Here is an 18142-nt window from a genome sequence, read left to right as displayed (position 1 = left end):
TGGTTGTTTTGCACAGGAAATAGAGGGGTATGGAAACTGGAAAAATGTAATTTGTCCTTCTTCCTTAGAAAAGCTTAGCAGGGATTTGAAAGATCTTAATGTTCAATTCTATAGGAGTAGTTGACAGAAGAAACTAGAATAAGATACTAAAAAAGAATCTAAAAAAAATCTAAAAAAGCTATTCACCCACAAAGCAACGACAGCCCTGCAAAATACCAATTAAGAAAAGACTCGATGACCGCTCCCCAGCATTTTCATTATAATGAAATGGCTCATTTTTTAGGCAGTCAGCCACTTCAACCACATTTTAACCACTGGAAAACTGTCTATATAAAATAATTTAGTCATTTAATGCAATTGGAAATTTCCATTTTAATCTGAAGGCCTTGTAGTTTTCGGAAAATGATCAAAACTGTAATGCAATATGGCAGCCTGAAAGTGTTTGTGTACAGAAAACCCCAAGTAATGAGCAGCATGGTGACTCAGTGGTTAGCACTCTGGCCTTTGCAGCACTGGGTCTCGGGTTTGAATCTTGGCCAGGACACTATCTGCATGAAGTTTGCAGGTTCTCCCTGTGTTTGTGTGGGTTTCCTCCAACATTCCAAAACTGTATTAAAGTCATATGACTATGGTAGGGATTGTGAGCTCCTTTGAGAGACAGCTAGTGACATGGCTTGGAGATGGTAAAGTGCTGCGTAATATGTTGGTGCTATTTTAATACTGTAATAACAATGTAATTTTCTGCTGGTGTAATTTGCTCACTGATTTCCTGATTTGTAATGAGATGCAAAGTAAATTTTAAGTACTAGCTGCAAAAGGAATTTAAGTTTTGGTAAAAAAACTTTCTTAGGGCTCCATTTATAAAGCAGGGGATCTAAAATTCCCTCATTACCTAGTGGAGTATCAATTACTGCCATTGAAACACATGGACCTGGCAGATTCTCAACCAGGGAACGTTTGAATGAATGTCTGATCCCCTGCTTTCTAAATGAAGCCTTAAAAGCTAATTATTTGTAATATTACTAAGAGTGTACCAAGAGGTTATAATAAATCTATACCCTCCCATTTAGGAATCGGCAAACAAGGGGCATGGTGAAACAACCACCTGCAACTATAAAAGAGAAAAAAAGAAGGAATCTGCAATTAAATTTGTTAAAACCCTGGCAATGTACAAAGATTTATTAAGCTCTCCAAGCCTGGGGAGGATACACTTTAATCATTTAATGGCTGATTATATATTAAATAATGACCTACAGCTAAAGGTAGGTTACAGCGAAAGTGTAATCAGACATAAAAGATCCCTATTTGCTTCAATGAGCCTGATTTATTAAAGCTCTCCAGAGTTGGAGAGAATACACTTTCATCAGTAAATCTGGGTGATCCAGCAAACCTGGAATGGATCTGGTCCAGAATTCGAAACATTCACTAGCAAATAGCAAATGTTTGCTGGATCTCCCGGCTTTACTGATGAAAGTGTATTCTCTCCAGCCTTGCAGAGCTTTATTAAATCAGGCTCATTGGCTAAATGGGGATCTTTTACGTTTGATTACACTTTCGCTGTAACTTACCTTTAGGGGATCTTTTACGTTTGATTACACTTTCGCTGTAACTTACCTTTAGGGGATTTTTTTCATCTGATTACGCTTTTGCTGTAACTTACCTTTAGCTATAGGTCATTATTTAATATACAATCAGCCATCAGTACAAACAGAAAATTGCCCAAATTCACCAACATGGACCCATTGTGCACCAAGATGAAGTTTTAGTCTTGCAGATCACGCCGTCCCTCATCATTAATGTTCAGCATCAGCACCTACCACGTTCGCTGATCTGAGCTCTGACTTTAATCTCATTTTAAAGTCATGTTGTTGGGGAAACAGAACAGAGAAGAAGAGGCAATGACAAGTGCTGCTAACATGAGAATCACGCTGACAAGTCAGCCTGAGGCTGGATTCGCACTGTACTTTGGCACATCACTGTGGAGCTGCACATTAGCATTTTACAGAGTCTGCAAGAAGATCTTTCAAGTACCTGTAGACAGCACGCTTGTCAGCTTCCAGCTGCGCCTGAGGGTCAATTGGAGCACCAGGGACAGGGTTAGCCGCCGCAGAGGATGCTGGGAGATGGACTGGCTGGGCCTTGGCAGTCTGCTGAGCGGTGGCCGTCATCTGCTCAAAGACAAGGAAGGGTTAGTATATTGTGATCTAGCTCCAATAGTATATCACAAACAAACCTTGTATGTGAAAACAGACAACATATACAGTTGAGAATACTTCCATCAGAGCTGCTGTGCAATTACAATCCAGCCATGCATGCTTTTGTATCAAAAAAGAAAGGTGACACAGCCTTCTTGTTGAACGGTTCTGATTTACATCTGATCCAGATGCTAGGTAAGTCATTTTGCCATTTTGTGATGGTATTAATCGTCATCATCGTCATCATCATCACTGTTATCATCATCATCATCACATTGCTCAATATGCCTACTAACTTGTATGGCAGCAGCTGTTTCTGAACAGGTTTTAATTGCACAAGTCAGGGTTGTTAGCTCACTATTAGGGGTCCCAGGCTTTGGTTCACATCAGAGTTGTGTCTTTCCCCATGCATTTATAGGAATGCAAAGCAGCTTGAAGCAAGATGATGCACCTTAGATGGGGGGCAAATGGCAATAAGGATGAAGTCAGTTGCAAGCCAAATGCATCTGTCAATGAATTATTATAGAGCTCAGAAGTTCCTTAAACAGGAAGCGAAAGTAAAAAGAATGTACCTGAAAGCCAATCTATACAACAGGCCCTTTGTGTGCACTTTACAATATGACCTCTGTGAAGGGATGGCATGCCCCAACAGGAGCACAAAAAGACAAGCAAATCGCAGCCACGGGCACTGATTCACCTGTGTTGTGAAATTTTATTGTGGCCTTATTAACAATCAGTGGTGCTGCAAGGGGTTTACGCATACATTTGTGCATTATAAAAATTATCTGATGCACCCTGAACTTGAGACATAAAGGGCCTGATTTATGAAAGCTCTCTAAGGCTGGAGAAGATACACTTTCATAAGTGAAACTGGGTGATCTAGCAAACCTGGAATGAATCTGGTCCAGGATTTAAACATTTGCAAGCAAATAGCAAATGACTTTGAAAAAATCCATTCCAGGTTTGCTGGATCACCCAGCTTCACTGATGAAAGTGTATCCTCTTCAACCTTGGAGAGCTTTAATAAAGCAGGCCCATAAAGATGAATCACAGTAAAGGATAAATACCACAAAACCCCTTCTCCTTACCCCTTATTATATAGTTATCCTACTTGTCTTTGTCCTAAATAATGTAATTTGTGTGAAAACTCAACACCCACTGATTTCACAAAACAGCAGCGCTAGAAGCAGCCATTATGCATGGTTAGGTCATATCCTGTTCAAAGGGAAAAATCCCACTCTGTTGCCTGCCATCAGTACAACTATCACCCAGAAGCTTCCTATTTCTTAACTAAGCAAACAGAAGCTTTTCCATTGCTCTCTATGCATCAAAAAACAGCAGGGAGAGTCAACTTCCAATCCTAAAGAGTAATGCCTTGGTCGGGTTAGGACTGAATCTTTCATCCTTATTAAACAGTGATAATGAGTAGGCCTTTTGCTTGCAATGTGGAAGCAGAATGGTCTCTGCAGAGGTCTTATACACTCCATGGTAAGTTAGTCTTTTGGCTCTGCAATAAGCAAAGCTTATGTTTCTTAACCTCCTGAGCGTTACACTGAGGTCTAGATTTCTGTACCAAAAGTGATCCACTGTTTTTCATGAAATTTTTTTTTAAATTGTAGACCTGTAACTTACAGAAATATGTCTGAACAGGGGTTCTAGTAGATATTATGAATATAAAAAATGTTTGAAACACACAATCATTTAAAAAAAAAAAAATTACTTTTAATAAAATTAAAGGAAAAACACAAAAATCAGCTTAAACATGACTACATAAACAAAGCTTGAAGCCATGGCAGGGGTCAGGCAGGCGGTGATGTCCAGGTCCAGGCAGAGATGTCAGAGTCCAAGCAGAGGTCAAAGCAGGCGGAGATGTCAGAGTCCAGGCAGAGGTCAGGGCAGGCGGCAGGCAGAGATGTCGGAGTCCAGGCAGAGGTCAAAGCAGGCAGCAAATGGTCAAAATTAGGCGAAGATCAGCAAAGGTAAGATAAGACACAGTGTAAAGCTACGTACACACGTCAGATTTTTATCGCCCGATAATTGGCATCGGCCAATTATCGGGCGAAAATCTGCCGTGTGTACAGTCGGTGTCGTCCATCGTCCGGACGACCGACCTGCCGGATCCACGGACGATGGACGACAGCCGATCCTAATGAAAGGGAAGGGGAGAGCGCGCAGCAGGGTGCCGCTCCGTCGCTCTCCCCCTCCCCTCTCCATAGAGCATGAACGGTGCTGTATGTACAGCACCGTTCATGCATCGTGCAGTCCCTTGTCGTTGGAAAGGATCGTGAAAGATCCTTTCCAATGACAAAAATTGCAAGTGTGTACGCAGCTTTACACACTAGCCATCCAGGGAATAAGTGGCAATTTTTAAAACTTTGATTGTGTATTTATTGGGGTTTGTTTTGAATTATTTTGTATTTGACTGGATACGGGAGTTTGTATCCAATCCAATACAAAATAAGAATTTGAATTTCCAAGTTATTTACTTTTATTTTATTTATTTTTTTATTTTTTGTATTGGATTGGATACAGGAGTTTGTATTCAATCCAATATAAAATGAGCGTTTGAATTTACCAGTTATGTACTTTGTATTAATTTTATATTATTTTGTATTGGATTGGATACGCAAGTTTGTATCCAATCAAATACAAAATATAAATTTGAATTTCCAAGTTATTTACTTTTTTTTTAATTTTTTTAATTTTTTGTATTGGATTGGATACGGGAGTTTGTATTCAATCCAATACAAAATGACAGTTTGAATTTACCAATTACACACTTTGTATTTATTTGAATTATATTGAATCCAATACAAAATGAATGAATGAGTTTCTATTTGAATTTCCTGCACACGCGCCGACATCATCACGCACGCAGGGAGGAGCCGTCCGGTTTTTTTTTTCTCCGCCGGACGGCTTCTCCCTTCAGAGATCATCCGGCGCTGGAACGAGAAGAACGTTGGACGATCAGCGGGACCAGGTAAGAAGCCGGCCGGCATCTTGTGTCCCGCCGGCCGGCGGAACACAAGATGCCGGCCGGCGGAACACAAGATGCCAGCCGGCATCTTACCGGTCCCGCTGGCACCCGACGCTGGAGAGGGAGATCGACGGACGACGCTGGACGGAGGACGACGCTGGAATACGAAAACGACGCTGGATGAGCACAGGGGGACCAGGTAAGTATGGATGGGAAAAATCTCGGGGTTAACCATCCTTGCAATTTTTTTGTGCCCGAACGAAGGTTGGGCTTAACGGCAAGGTGGTTAAGGACTGGTGTGCCCATCTCAAACTCACCAGGGGTTATGTGGGACATTGGAAAAGAGACCGCTGCTCTACCTAAGGAGCAAGAATCCTTCTCCAAAGCATAACGGCAGGGGACTGGCTTTTCTATTCCAGCTGTGGGTACCTTCTAATAAAAACAAACTGTAAGACTTTATGAAGCTGTCCTTTAACTGCAACAGGAATACATTTAGCTATTTTAAACTACAAACACAGCATAGGGATGTATAATATATCATAGCAATTTTACATTACAGCACTTTAGGGTGGCAAGAAGTTGGTAAGTAGTTGTAAAACGATTTTGTAAAAAAAAGTAATTACTATGTTTCTCAAGCTCAATCAGAGTCATTGAAAACTATCATTATTGATCTTTTCCAGTGACAGTATGATTGATAGAGTGCTGTACACACAGCTCTTTATGGAAAGGGGAGGAATAGCTGGGGTATCCCCGCTGCATCCTCCCTGTTTGGAATGGCAACGATCCTGTTAGTCATCTGGCAGGAAAGATCACATCAGGATGACATGTAAATTTCATCAGGGGATAGCTAGATGCCAGATTTTTGTCCGAGAAGGGTCACAAGTGTTTTTTTGGGTGAAACTTGGGTGTAAGACTTGGTGCCGCTTTATGCAAGGACGCAGTATACAGATAGCAGTAGTCACTCTGAGTATAGAGGATTTGCATTGGAACAGTAATGAGAGAAGACGGGCTAAGCCTGCACCATGGTGGCAATGTATGCCTATGAATAACTAACAGGTCCTCCGTATATACCGCACAAAGCAATGAAGCTCATTTACTGCACATGGTAGAGTCAAGGTCACTACAATAAGTCCTGAAAAGTCCCTAGGGATAGTATTTACATCCAGGAGGTAAACAAACCACCCAGCGCCTTGAAGATTGGTTTCTCAGCCCTCTGTTCTGGATGTAGTTAGGCAATATGTGGGCGATTATTCTAATCTGAGCGCAATCTTCATAGTGTGAGTTTCCGTGCACCTCAGACCGGCGTGAAGCGCTTCCTATTCCTCGTTTACTGGCAGTCTAATTGAAAAGGACAGAGGCAGCAGAGATAAAAGGAGCAGCCACTGAATGCAATGAAAATGTAAATCTGGAGTCAGTCAGCTCAAAGTTTCAAAACAGCCACCAGCTGAGACGTTCTCATTGCACTGAGCTCTGGGAAGGACGCTGGAGTTCCGCATTTATACAGCTGCTGGGGGCCAATTCAGAGAGTGGCGCGGCTGCGAGCCAGAGTTTATCTCTAAATAGATTTCTCCTCTCTGAGATAAATCTTTATTTTGTATCAGCTGGATCAAAATACAGGGAAAGTGGGACATTTAAAAAGGGAAACTAAAGTGTTTTCTCAGTGTGTAGACGATTGGAGTTAACGTAATGTTTACCAGAAAGTGAAATGTTACCGCTCCATGCTTGCTGTCACAAATTTATATGGTGGTATTAGGATAAAGGGATTTGTGGATTCTCCCTCTGTTGTCTTTGTTATTAACAAACAGCCAATCAAATCCTGTACTCCTATTGGTTCGTGCTTTCTTTTTCAGGATCAAGGAATTATTTCATAATGGGCTGTGTTTTAAAGATGCACATGATTCTTATGGTAGACCCAAGGATTTCTTATGTCCAGAAAAAAATAAATGTTCTGTAAAAGGCCAACACATTTCGGGAGCTCAAAGGCACATCCTGCATCAAGGCCTGGATGGAGCATAATATCTAAAAAGAGTTAATAAAGAAAGCTTAGTGAACAGATTACACTAATCCCTAAGCAAAACTAAAATCACCCAAATGTGTAAACTTTTCATTAAGCACAATTTTTAAAAACAAAAATATCTATTAGACATATTGGTTCTTGTACCATTCTTGTACCATTTTGGTATATTGCAGACAAGGACCAAACCTTAACAGAGAAGCCCGAGATGAACCCTAGCCCTATACCAGATAAGTGGACCCACCACCAAGACTAAGAGATCTAACCCTTCATTGTATATCTTCATAAGGTGTAAAGGTCATTTTGAAATTGGTAGTGACCACTTACCACAGAGTTCTACTGCAGGCTCAACTGCAAATGCTTTATGAGACATCACTCCACTTGATGGGTTCTAAAAGATGCATATTACTATGCAATATTTAATATTTCCATCAACCTATTTCACATGACCATTGCCATAATGAGGAGGTGTAAGGGCCATTTCAGAATTACTGTTGACCACAGCGTTCTACTGCAGGCTCAACCGTCCAACCCCTTCCAACCCCTTCTGTTCAACTGAATGAGAACAGTTGGGAACCATTTTGTGCATGCGTTTGCATGTGGCTGTGGATTTCACTTTATTTTACTTTACTTATCACATATTTATTTGACTAGGAAAACTACTGTACATTCTCAGAAAGCCATGTGATAAAAGGATTGGTGCCCAACTACAATTTACACACTACCCACATTAAACTCTGTGTACCATTGGCCTGAGAACCTAAAATAGGTTTTGACCCACCAGGTTTAAAGTAGCTAGTGGGTCTGAACCTTAAAAAGGGCCCTGCACTCAATTTTGGGGTCCCTAGATGTCAACAATAATCAAATGACAAATAGGGTCCCAGAAGAAGGTGCCATGACACTTATAATTGTAACATAACCACATTAAACTATGTGTACCAGGTGGTCTAAGAACAGGTATCTATTTAAGGTTTTGAACCAACAAGTTCCAAGTGACTAGTGGGTCAGAACCTTAAACAGGAACCTGCATCAATTTATGGGTACCCTAGATGTCATCAATAGCCCATAGACAATTAAGGTCCTAGAAGAAAGCACCATGACCCATCTAACTGTAATGTACACATTAAACGCTATATACCAGTTGCCTAAGGACACGTACCTATTTGAGGTCTTGACCCAATTTTTACAAAGTACATAGTGTATCAAAACCTTAATTAGGTAATTTTTAGGTTTCCTAGATATTTTCAATGACCAAATGATAAATATGGTCCCAGAAGAAGGCGCCATGACACTTCTAACTGTAACATAACCACATTAAACTATGTGTACCAGGTGGTTTAAGAACAGGTAGCCATTTAGTGTTTGACCCAACAAGTTTAAAGTGGCTAGTGGGTCGAAACCTTAAGTAGGAACCTGCGTCAATTTTTGGGTACCCTAGATGTCATCAATGACCAATGACAACTAGGGTCCCAGAAGAAAGCACCATGACACTTCTATCTGTAACGTACACATTAAACTCTATATACTAGTTGCCTAAGAACATGTACTAATTTATAGTCTTGATCCCCTTTTTGCAAAGTAAATAGTGGATCAAAACCTTAATTAAGACCCTGTGTTCATTTTTTAGGTTTCCTAGATATCATCAATGACCAAATGACAAAACAGTCCCAGAAGAAGGCGCAATGACACTTTTAAGTGTAACATTAAACTATGTGTACCAGGTGGTCTAAGAACAGGCACCTATTTAAGGTTTGACCCAACAAGTTCAAAGTGGCTAGTGGGTCAGAACCTTAAATACGGCCCTGTGTTCCATTTTTGGGGTGCCTAGATGTCATCAATGCCCATATGACAAATATTGTCCCAGAAGAAAGCTCAATGATGCTCTAAACCACAACATAAAGATTGGTCACCTCTTCTCTAGAGGTGGAATCCTTTTTGCTCTTTTTTTTCACTAAGTACTGAAAATGCCTTTAAATGTGCCTTTAAGGGCACCTTATAACCATTCAGACATATTTACCTTGCGGAAAACACTTAACACTAAATAAGATCAGTAACATGTCGGTGATCGCGGTGTCACAGATGGTCTTGTCTGTATAAACACCGTGCACAGACACAGAATATAATTTGTTACAATTTGACCTTTTCCCCATAAAAATGCACAGAAACACATCTATGAATATTTATTACTAAACACAGCAAGCGATGCTATGTAAATGTACTATGCAAATGAGTGAGCCAAGCTCAATAACGAGAAAATCAGAGCTAATTATCAACAGCTCACAATGATCTGCAAATAGCCATATTACTCCTGAAGAGGAACCTTATTCGTTCCCCATGTTTGGTCACCGATGAGGTGTACAGGAGGCATCATGGGGCAAGGCCAGCAAGGAAGTTAAAAAGTGTACATGGGGATACAATTCTGTTACAGCAGCTACATACTTTTACTCTGTATATCCATAATTGTATTTATATAAGTTCAACAAAATTTACAAAAATGTAAAAAAGTTACAAAGCAATAGTGTGTGTTTCCTAAAAATGACCAACATGAACTGCTAAATAAAATAAATATAACTCCAATTTGTAGGCTGCCATTGCAGACTTGTTTCTGTCTGAGTATTTTAAATGCCATCATACTAACCCAGTGGCTTCCCTACTTTTATAAATCACTAACTTGGAACAAATATGAAGCTAGTGAAGTCAGGATTTCTCTATACTTTGTTTGAGCCAGTCAATCAAAAAGTAAAGAAGCTGCGGGAATAACATCACCAAAATCTAGCTTATGCACAAAAAGGTTTGCAATGGCTAACTGTATGTTTGTACTGCCAGGGACCCTGCCCCCACAAATAATACCCAACATTTTCTCTGTATAGTGTCTGCAGCAATGAAAAAAAGATGTAAATGTCCAAATCCATGGTCACATCACATGCCAGGTTACAGGGCTTACAAGGCTACCTTCTGGACTGAGTGTAAGGGTGACCATGTCACTGCATTAATGAAGTAGACTCTTCCCGTTGGCTGTATAGTGGCGGAGTCCTCTGATGCATGGCTAAGGAGAGCAAAGATTATTCGCTGCTGTGAGACCTCTAAAAAGGTTCTGGTGTAGCCTTTGCTTTGTAGCTTTAGAAGGTTTTAAGCTTCGCCCAATGGGCCAAATGTATGTGCAGGGTGTGGTAGTGATGGGGATTGGTGGTTTATAATGGACCAACTTGGAAAATGTGTGTATGTGGACTAAGCTTACTTCTTACAACAAGTCCCAATATGCATGTAAGTTCAGCTGCTATTATCTATGGACCTATAGATTATTTGACATGCATAATTCACTAAATTGACCTCTGCATATGCAGTTTTTTTTTTTGCAGACATTCTGCAGCAGTTGAAAAGAAGAACGAGCAGCACACTGAAAAGCTTAGGGAACTGAATGGGTCATGTGACCTATCACTGTCCCGAATTGAATTCTTTCAAATGATATTTTTGCATTATAGATTTTCTTTTTTCTTGGGGATTAAGACCATATAGACCTCTCTTTTCTGCACCAAGGTGCTCCATCGTCACACACGCAGGAGGAGGATGAGACCGGGCGCTGAATCCCCGGGGAGGCCTGGGGCTGCCATTCAGCAGCTGTGATGAGTTTATTTGCAGTAAAATGTGAATTTAATTAGACTCTTCACACTTAACTAACTCCTCTATTTCTGCAGATTCGAGGTATTTGATTCTCTCAGCTAATCCTTTTAGCCCTAAACCTCTTCCAGCTGCTGATGAATCTGTGCGGAATCCAGAGGCTTCAGCCTCCCCAGATGGTTAAGGTTGTTCCTAATGGTATAAATGTTTTCCCTTTAGGAACTTCAAGCATACACAGTGGTACAGGGGTACTTTGGTGTCTGGACTGCTGGCATCCATACACAAATAATAGGATCATAGGCCTTGGATTCACTGAAAGCTAAAATTCAATTAGAAAGATGGCTCTGAAGTTGGCTCTTGTGAAGGAGTTAATGGGACAAAACCTCAGATTCTTATCAGCTGTGTCTGTTGTGGTGATAGGGATCTCCTGAGTTATGTCAGCAAATTCCAGAAATCAGCAGGAAGGCTATTTCAGCCAACTTGTGGTGGACCTTAGTATGGTCAGCAGCTGTAAAGCTCCCAAGAAGGAAGATTTAGAATATCTTCTATTAAGAAGGGTTGACTAGGAGTGCTGAAATGTCTGACTTTGCAAAAAGTAAACTGTGGGAGAAACTGGCTGGACAATAATCACTTTCAGAGGCTAAAGAGACCTCAAATGCCAAATAGCAAAGTTCTTAAGAATACATTTTAAAGAGTACAGCATTTGTCATCAATATCTGTGCCAAAAAATGTTGGAAAGGCCGACGAATAAGATCAATACTTCTATTATTGCATAATTAGGAAGAAGAGCATGTAAAAGCGCTATGAAATTTAAAAAGTATAGCTTTGGATGAAAAAATCATTTGGCCAAAAAATAATCATGCCAAGGACAAAGATGGAAGTCGGAGATGTTGGAGATATTCTTATATCATCATGTTGATGTCAATTGAGGCAGCCAGACACCCTGGGATAGAGGTCTATTCACAAGGAAAGCAAAAATACCAAAAGACTAAACTGGCCTTATTCTCTTTGATTTGACTGAATGTCAGATGATGATCATCAATTGGCTATACGAGGGGGTGCTGAGAAGTTCCTGGCTTTGCCCCCTTCCTGATGAAATAGAAACATGAGTGTGGGGGCATATGACAGCCTAATATCTTAGTATGTAACTGTGCAAATATCAGGTCTTTGCGATTCTTAAAAAATTTTTTTCTTTTAGTGAGAAGCTGTGATGGCAGAGCCACAAGCAAGTTTCACGTCGTTGGAGTTACGGGTTGTCATGAAGTTTTTTTTTGCGGGACAATGCATCTGCACACATGTCCAACGTTGTGGCTGCCAAATTGAACACCTGGGTTTCCAGTTTGTCAACCATCCCCCATACTCACCTGACCTGGCCCTTTCGGACTATTATCTGTTCCCGAATTTGAAGAAACACCTGAAGGGGCAACGTTTTGAGGACATTTCTGATGTCAAAGATGCTGCTGAGACCTGGTTTGCGGCCCAACCAAAGGACTTTTATTTGAAAGGTCTAGAAAAGCTGCAACTACGCTGTACCAAGTGCATCAGTCCAAGGGGGGAATATGTTGAATAAATGTGTTATTTCATATCTCTGGCTCCCTTTCTTTCAGGGCAAAGCCAGGAACTTCTCAGGACCCCCTTGTACTAAGCAACAAGTATCTCATGTCTGTGCATCCCAACAGACATTCCAAGATTTGGGAATATAGTTTTTTTAAAGCTCATAGATTTAAAGTGGAATTGATGTTTGGCTTTGGATTTAGATCCCCAGGTTTTGATTGCTGTCTGCATTTCTGAGGGGAAGACTACTTCTCAAATTGTGATCTTGTTCTAAGGTTGTCACAAGGACAAGAATGAAGAATGCGGCAACAGGACACCAAGGGTTTACACATAAAGGCGGATAAACAAGTTGTTTTCCAGTATTTTAATCTACACGCATTGTCTCATAGATGGCCGTCTGGTCAACCACTTCCATAGACTTGAGGAACGCTTTCCAAATGCTTGCTAAGCAGTTTTGGGTGTTTGTAAGCATATGAAAGGCATTTTAGAGGAATTTGAGAAAATGAAGGCTTCCAAACAAATGACGTTTGCCCTTCCTATACCCCTATAGTTACTGTGTAAGCCAATCACTTTGCTAGAAACCCATTCCTAGAATTTTTCAGGCATTTACTAAAATTCAGAAAAATCTTAACCACTCGTAACTGAAGAGTTTAGTGGAGTACCTTGGGTATCTGGTAAGCAGAAAATGCACTGCAACATGACGTTTTGTGTGAACAAGCCCTGATAGAGGTTCTAACTCTTCTCCATTTAGTTGCTTCTTTGCCCCAGTCTTATATTCATCTGTAGTCACTTTGATGAGCAGCCTGTTTGGTGCTAACTGCGCAAATTCTTTTCTGTTAGGCTAAGTTCCTCCAGCAATTTAATTGTATTTTATTCACGTGGAGAATTCATACACTGATTGAATATAATGTCTCCAAGAGAAAAGAATGGAGATTGTTGTACACATCTGAGAGAGAAGTCGGGTATGTTCAAGAAATTTAAAGAGGCTTTGAGGAACCAGGAGCCTGCACAGTGAAGATCTCAGTGGAATGGGGACAGCTAAGCATACAACTTGCATGGGGGGTTGGATGGAAAGTAGCAACCTGCTGGCATGAAATTGTTTCCTAATTAGTCCAAACACATCTCTATCCATTAACAATCTCTTTATGTTTTTGGGTAACTTCACACATTGCTGAACAGATGTGTAAGAGGGAAAGGCTATGCTGTTGACAACGGATCATGTTGCTTTACTGGAAAGCCCATACTAGACCACTGATTCCCAGATGTTGAACTTTACATAACTGGCGAATAGCTGAACATTGAATATTGCCACTATTGAGGTTTCATGGTAATAATAAATAGCAGATATTGTGATCTGCAGAAAAAGCAATCGTGGCATAAAAATGGTGAGTAATACATAATAGCACGCACCAGCGGGGCGCAAGAGAATTTATCAGTCAAGCCGTTCTAGCACAGCTTGAAGACGACAATCCTATGCTGAGAACATGTGAAATAAAAAAATAACTTTAAGCAAATATATATAACACAATCCCAATCCACGCATTTTGCAAGTCATGAAAAAAATCAGTTAGGAGTGCAATTACATGAAAAGCGTCAGCACATACCAGATGAAAATTTTTAATGCAGGCATCAATTGGGGGTCCAAGCTTTGTATGTCAGCAGACAATAGGGAAAGGGGGTTTGGAGGGCTCAGGGGTGGATAAAAGTTCAGAAGGTGGATGGTGTAGCACAAAGTCTACAGAGCTACGTCTTCTGAAAGGTGTTCCTCTCATGTACTATGCTAATAATTCATGTGCATGCTTGCGTTCATGTTGTGTCTTTTGGTAGGTAACACAGTTCAGATATGGTGTATTTGTATCATAATAGAGAATTTCATTACTTTGTTGGGGTGTCCTTCATATTTTTCTTCTATCACTGAAAGAATACTAATCAATGCATTACCCTTGACCAGAGAAAATGATATGGGAGCTTTATTGTTCATATTTGTAATTTATCAGGAAGTTACTGTGATCCAAATATTGAGTTCACAAAAACATACACATTAATCACAAACATATAACATAATGATTACATTTTAGTGTTGAGCTGTTTACAGGTTTACATTCACAACAGAGATTCAACCACTACAGAGACCAGGACTCTGGGGAGGGAGCACCTAGGGAGTACCTGTCTCCGTCCCTATACCAATGGAATTAACACCACGGCAGATAAAAGAAACTCTAACGCTTAAGCTTTTGATTACTGTAGCATTTGCAAAAAGGGGGGAATATGAGGCATTTGCAGAGGTGGACATACAATTTGTACAGACTGTACATCTGCACAGGGGCCCATCTAGAACTCCAGGCTCTATATGACTTGATGTGGAGCAAATGGGCGCTGAAATCTATCATAATGCCATGCAAACTTACACACAATTCACTTTTATTTAGTTGTGAATTGATACACAGTAATTAAAGCTACATACACATGTTAGATGATTTTCATCTGATGATTATCGCTTAGGGCTAGTATCGGATAAGAATCTGACCTGTGTACAGCGGGCCTCCGTCGTCGTTCATGGATCCTTCCCGGTGGATCCACGAACGACAAGCAACGAATGACCGCAATGCAAGTGAAGGGAGGAGAGTGCAGCATGGCGCCGCTCGCTCATTCTCTTCCCTTCCCTTTTCCATAGAGGAGGATCAAGTATTCTTGCACGAGGGCCCTTTGGTGACTCTGCCCTCCATTGGACATTTGTGTGCATTATACTAATCATTAAAAATGAGAACATTCTTGATTCACATATTACAGTGGAGTCTAGTGACATCTCTGGGGGGTAATATAACACATTAAACACAGACAAAGGTAAACAAGGAACGTCATTGACATTTGATTTAAATTTTACAACCCAAATTCTGTGAAAAGGAACTGACATCATTCATACAAAATGTTCGGGAGGTCATTGGGGACTTACATAGCTGGTTAGTTAGGTTAAACATATCTCATTAAACCTCATTAACAAAACAAAACAAAACATAACACACTTTCAACCAACATTTGGGATCCCATCCAATCTTGCCATCTTAAAGTGAAAATATAGGTACCGGATGTAGACAATCCCGTTTTCTAGCGCAACTAGGTTGGGCAATGTTTCTGTTGCTGAAGTGTGCTCCTACGTCCTGTAAAATTATGTGTTTGTCCCGGGAATGGCAATGGAGCATGGGATCTTCCCAGGTACATGTCCTGAGCTATAAACTTCTTCTTACTATGCCATCTATGCGCAATATTTTACAGCATATCACAGGATTCTAGACCTGGGCAGGATATGTTATTGAGAAAAGGATGCCAAATAGCCACTCGTATATTCCATCTCACTAATAGTGAGGAGAATTTCTTCCAAACCCCCAAAAATGCCAATTTGGAGAATCTTTAGAAATACATTTTGCGGTTAGACCTGATTTAATAAAGCTCTCCAAAACTGGAGAAGCTAAACTATCATGGGAGAACCTGGGTGATGGGACAAACTTAAAAATAATTTGGTATTAGTTGGAAAACATTTTCAATTCTGCACCAGATCCATTACAAGTCTCGTGGATCAGCCACATTCTCCCAGTCTTAGAGAGATTTAACAAATCAGTGTGTCTGCTAAATTTAAAGGACCTTGCAGTAGAATTAGCCCTTTCTTACAAATTTTAGGTAATAAAACATCTGATTTTAGGAATCATAGGCATTTCTATGCAGACATATATAGAAGTGTTTCCATAAATTAAAGGAACATTGAGGAGTTTAAATCTCCCATCTGTATAGCTTAGCTGTTTTAATTAAAATAATGTCTTCCCATAAATACCCTGCTGGTTTTATAAATACGAATAAAATATGACAGAATTTATGGTGATATATGGAGAATCAGATAACGTGAAGGTCCTACCATAATCTGTATCAGGATATTTCATTTCCAGCATGGCCTTTTAAATGGTTTAGAATAAGGTTATCTGTACTTGATGATGCTTGCGTAAGGGATGGAATATTCTGCCGGCTTTTGCTTTATGTTTAAATGAATCTGTGACCAGGCTGTGTACCAGCAGAAATTAGGCGTTAATAGCATTGATGTCCTCACTAATATCTGTTGCTCCTGGCACTGTGGAGTAATTCATCCTTAAATCTTACAGTCCAAGTACCTTTCTCAGCAGCTCAGCTAAACCTAATCCCTAACCAAAAGAACATGATTTGTGCTTACATAAGATATCAGAATCTTGGATGGCTGCTTTGTCACTGCCTTTATGGGGTAACAAGATGCAGTTACTGAAGGGTCACTGTGGGGAGATAGGAAGGAATGGGAGAAATCAGAACTCCTGAGAGAAAACAGCAAGTCAAGATGAGATGCTTAAAAGCTTAGTACAACTGTTGTGAACTTGGAGGATGCATTACTCCATTGTGGCTGCAATTACATGGGTCAGTAAGTGCTGAATTTAAGGTATGGTAAGTAAATTTTCCTAATAATACAGGCCAGCTAGGGAGTTCTGTGTACATTTCTTCACTACAGGCTGTTTTCAGTACTTTATAAATATAGTTATCCGAAAAAAGAATGATAACACCCCTAAATATTGTGACTTAACAGTCAAAATACAGAAGAAAAAAATAATAACGGTAATGCACATGCTGTAAATACAAACTAATTCATGCAGTAAAGGTTTTAGTAAATCTTTAGATGGCAAATAAAGCCCACTACTAAAGATGCCACATGCAAAAAATAAATACGGTGGGCCTATGGTATGTATTAGGAATAAGAAAGAACCTTGCTTGTTATTGGCTGGGGTACAGAAGGGAAATGTCCCAACATGCTGCTGTCTTTTCTCCTTGGTAGGGTGGGTAAGGAGAGGGGGCACACCTAGTTCTTTATCAGACAAAGCTGGTGGTGAAGTGGGCAAAACTGGCCAAACATGTTACAGTCTGATTGGACAAGCTACGTAATATGAAGACCTATGCCAACATTATCTGGTAGGTCCTTGCATTGCACAGCAGTTGGCAGTTAAAAAATCGGACTGCAATGTGTAATGCCAGTTTCAATGGGGTTTCCAGTGAGCACATCCTGCTCCCAGGCTTTCTCTGCACTCACCTGTGGGCTCTCTTGGTAAGGGGGTGGAGGCACACTCTGGGTGGCCATCATTGATAGAGCTGGTGCTGGGGACACATGTTGCATCATGGGATTGATTCACATCTAGAGCCCTGTTGAGGGGGAGAAAGGTGATTAAAAAAAGTCTGTGTCTTTCTTTTTTATATAAATATATATTTGTATAAAGAGAAACCATTACAAGTAATTAAAGGTCAACTTCAGCCAAAGGTTACTTAAGGTTTGGGTATGCAGCAGTTTGTTGAATCACTCATTGATAAGATGACTTACATCTCAGACATGTTTCTTATGGTAGTGTCTTTCTACCTTCTCCCAAAAACTCAAAATAAAGATATCATCTTACAACTTAATGGACAATTATTTGTGGAGTCCATATAATATAAAAAATGGCATATGAAACCCTCTACTGACCTTGGCAACTGAGAGAGATATTAGAAACTATATAGATGAGTTTGCCAGCAACCATTGAATACCAATTTTTGGGTGAAGTTGACCTCATTGAGTCAGCAATTAGCCATTTTGTATTTGATGTGCACTAATATATTATTTTTAATTCTTTCTTTTGAGAATGATGCATCATGTGAGCCCAGAGCCACAAACCAGGGAAAAAAAATTGCGCATTGCAAATTTTGGGAATACAAGTACCCCAAATCCATAACCATATGTCTACAACC

The 18142-nt window shown here is 40.2% G+C and overlaps 1 protein-coding gene and 1 long non-coding RNA gene across 7 annotated transcripts in view; one reads left to right on the top strand and one right to left on the bottom strand.

Annotated features, from left to right (window-relative positions):
* The window catches only part of PKNOX2 (PBX/knotted 1 homeobox 2), a 241334-nt gene that overhangs the window by 45101 nt on the left and 178091 nt on the right, over window positions 1-18142 (bottom strand). For 5 of the 6 annotated variants that reach the window (XM_072425881.1, XM_072425882.1, XM_072425883.1 and 2 more), the window contains exons 5-6: window positions 17454-17563; window positions 2032-2168 (exon numbers count right to left, since the gene is read on the bottom strand). In XM_072425881.1, the coding sequence (XP_072281982.1) occupies window positions 2032-2168; window positions 17454-17540 (224 nt within the window). In that variant the 5' untranslated portion in view covers window positions 17541-17563. The remainder of the gene's footprint in view (window positions 1-2031; window positions 2169-17453; window positions 17564-18142) is intronic. The other variant, XM_072425887.1, reaches the window with a different exon arrangement.
* On the top strand, window positions 3728-4145 carry LOC140340999 (uncharacterized). Its single transcript, XR_011922784.1, has 2 exons — window positions 3728-4048; window positions 4085-4145. It is a non-coding gene; the product is annotated as an uncharacterized lncRNA (long non-coding RNA).

The sequence above is a fragment of the Pyxicephalus adspersus genome, chromosome 11 (genome assembly GCF_032062135.1).
Source record: "Pyxicephalus adspersus chromosome 11, UCB_Pads_2.0, whole genome shotgun sequence".
Lineage (NCBI taxonomy): Eukaryota > Metazoa > Chordata > Amphibia > Anura > Pyxicephalidae > Pyxicephalus > Pyxicephalus adspersus.
This window is presented reverse-complemented; position numbering and strand designations above follow the sequence as displayed.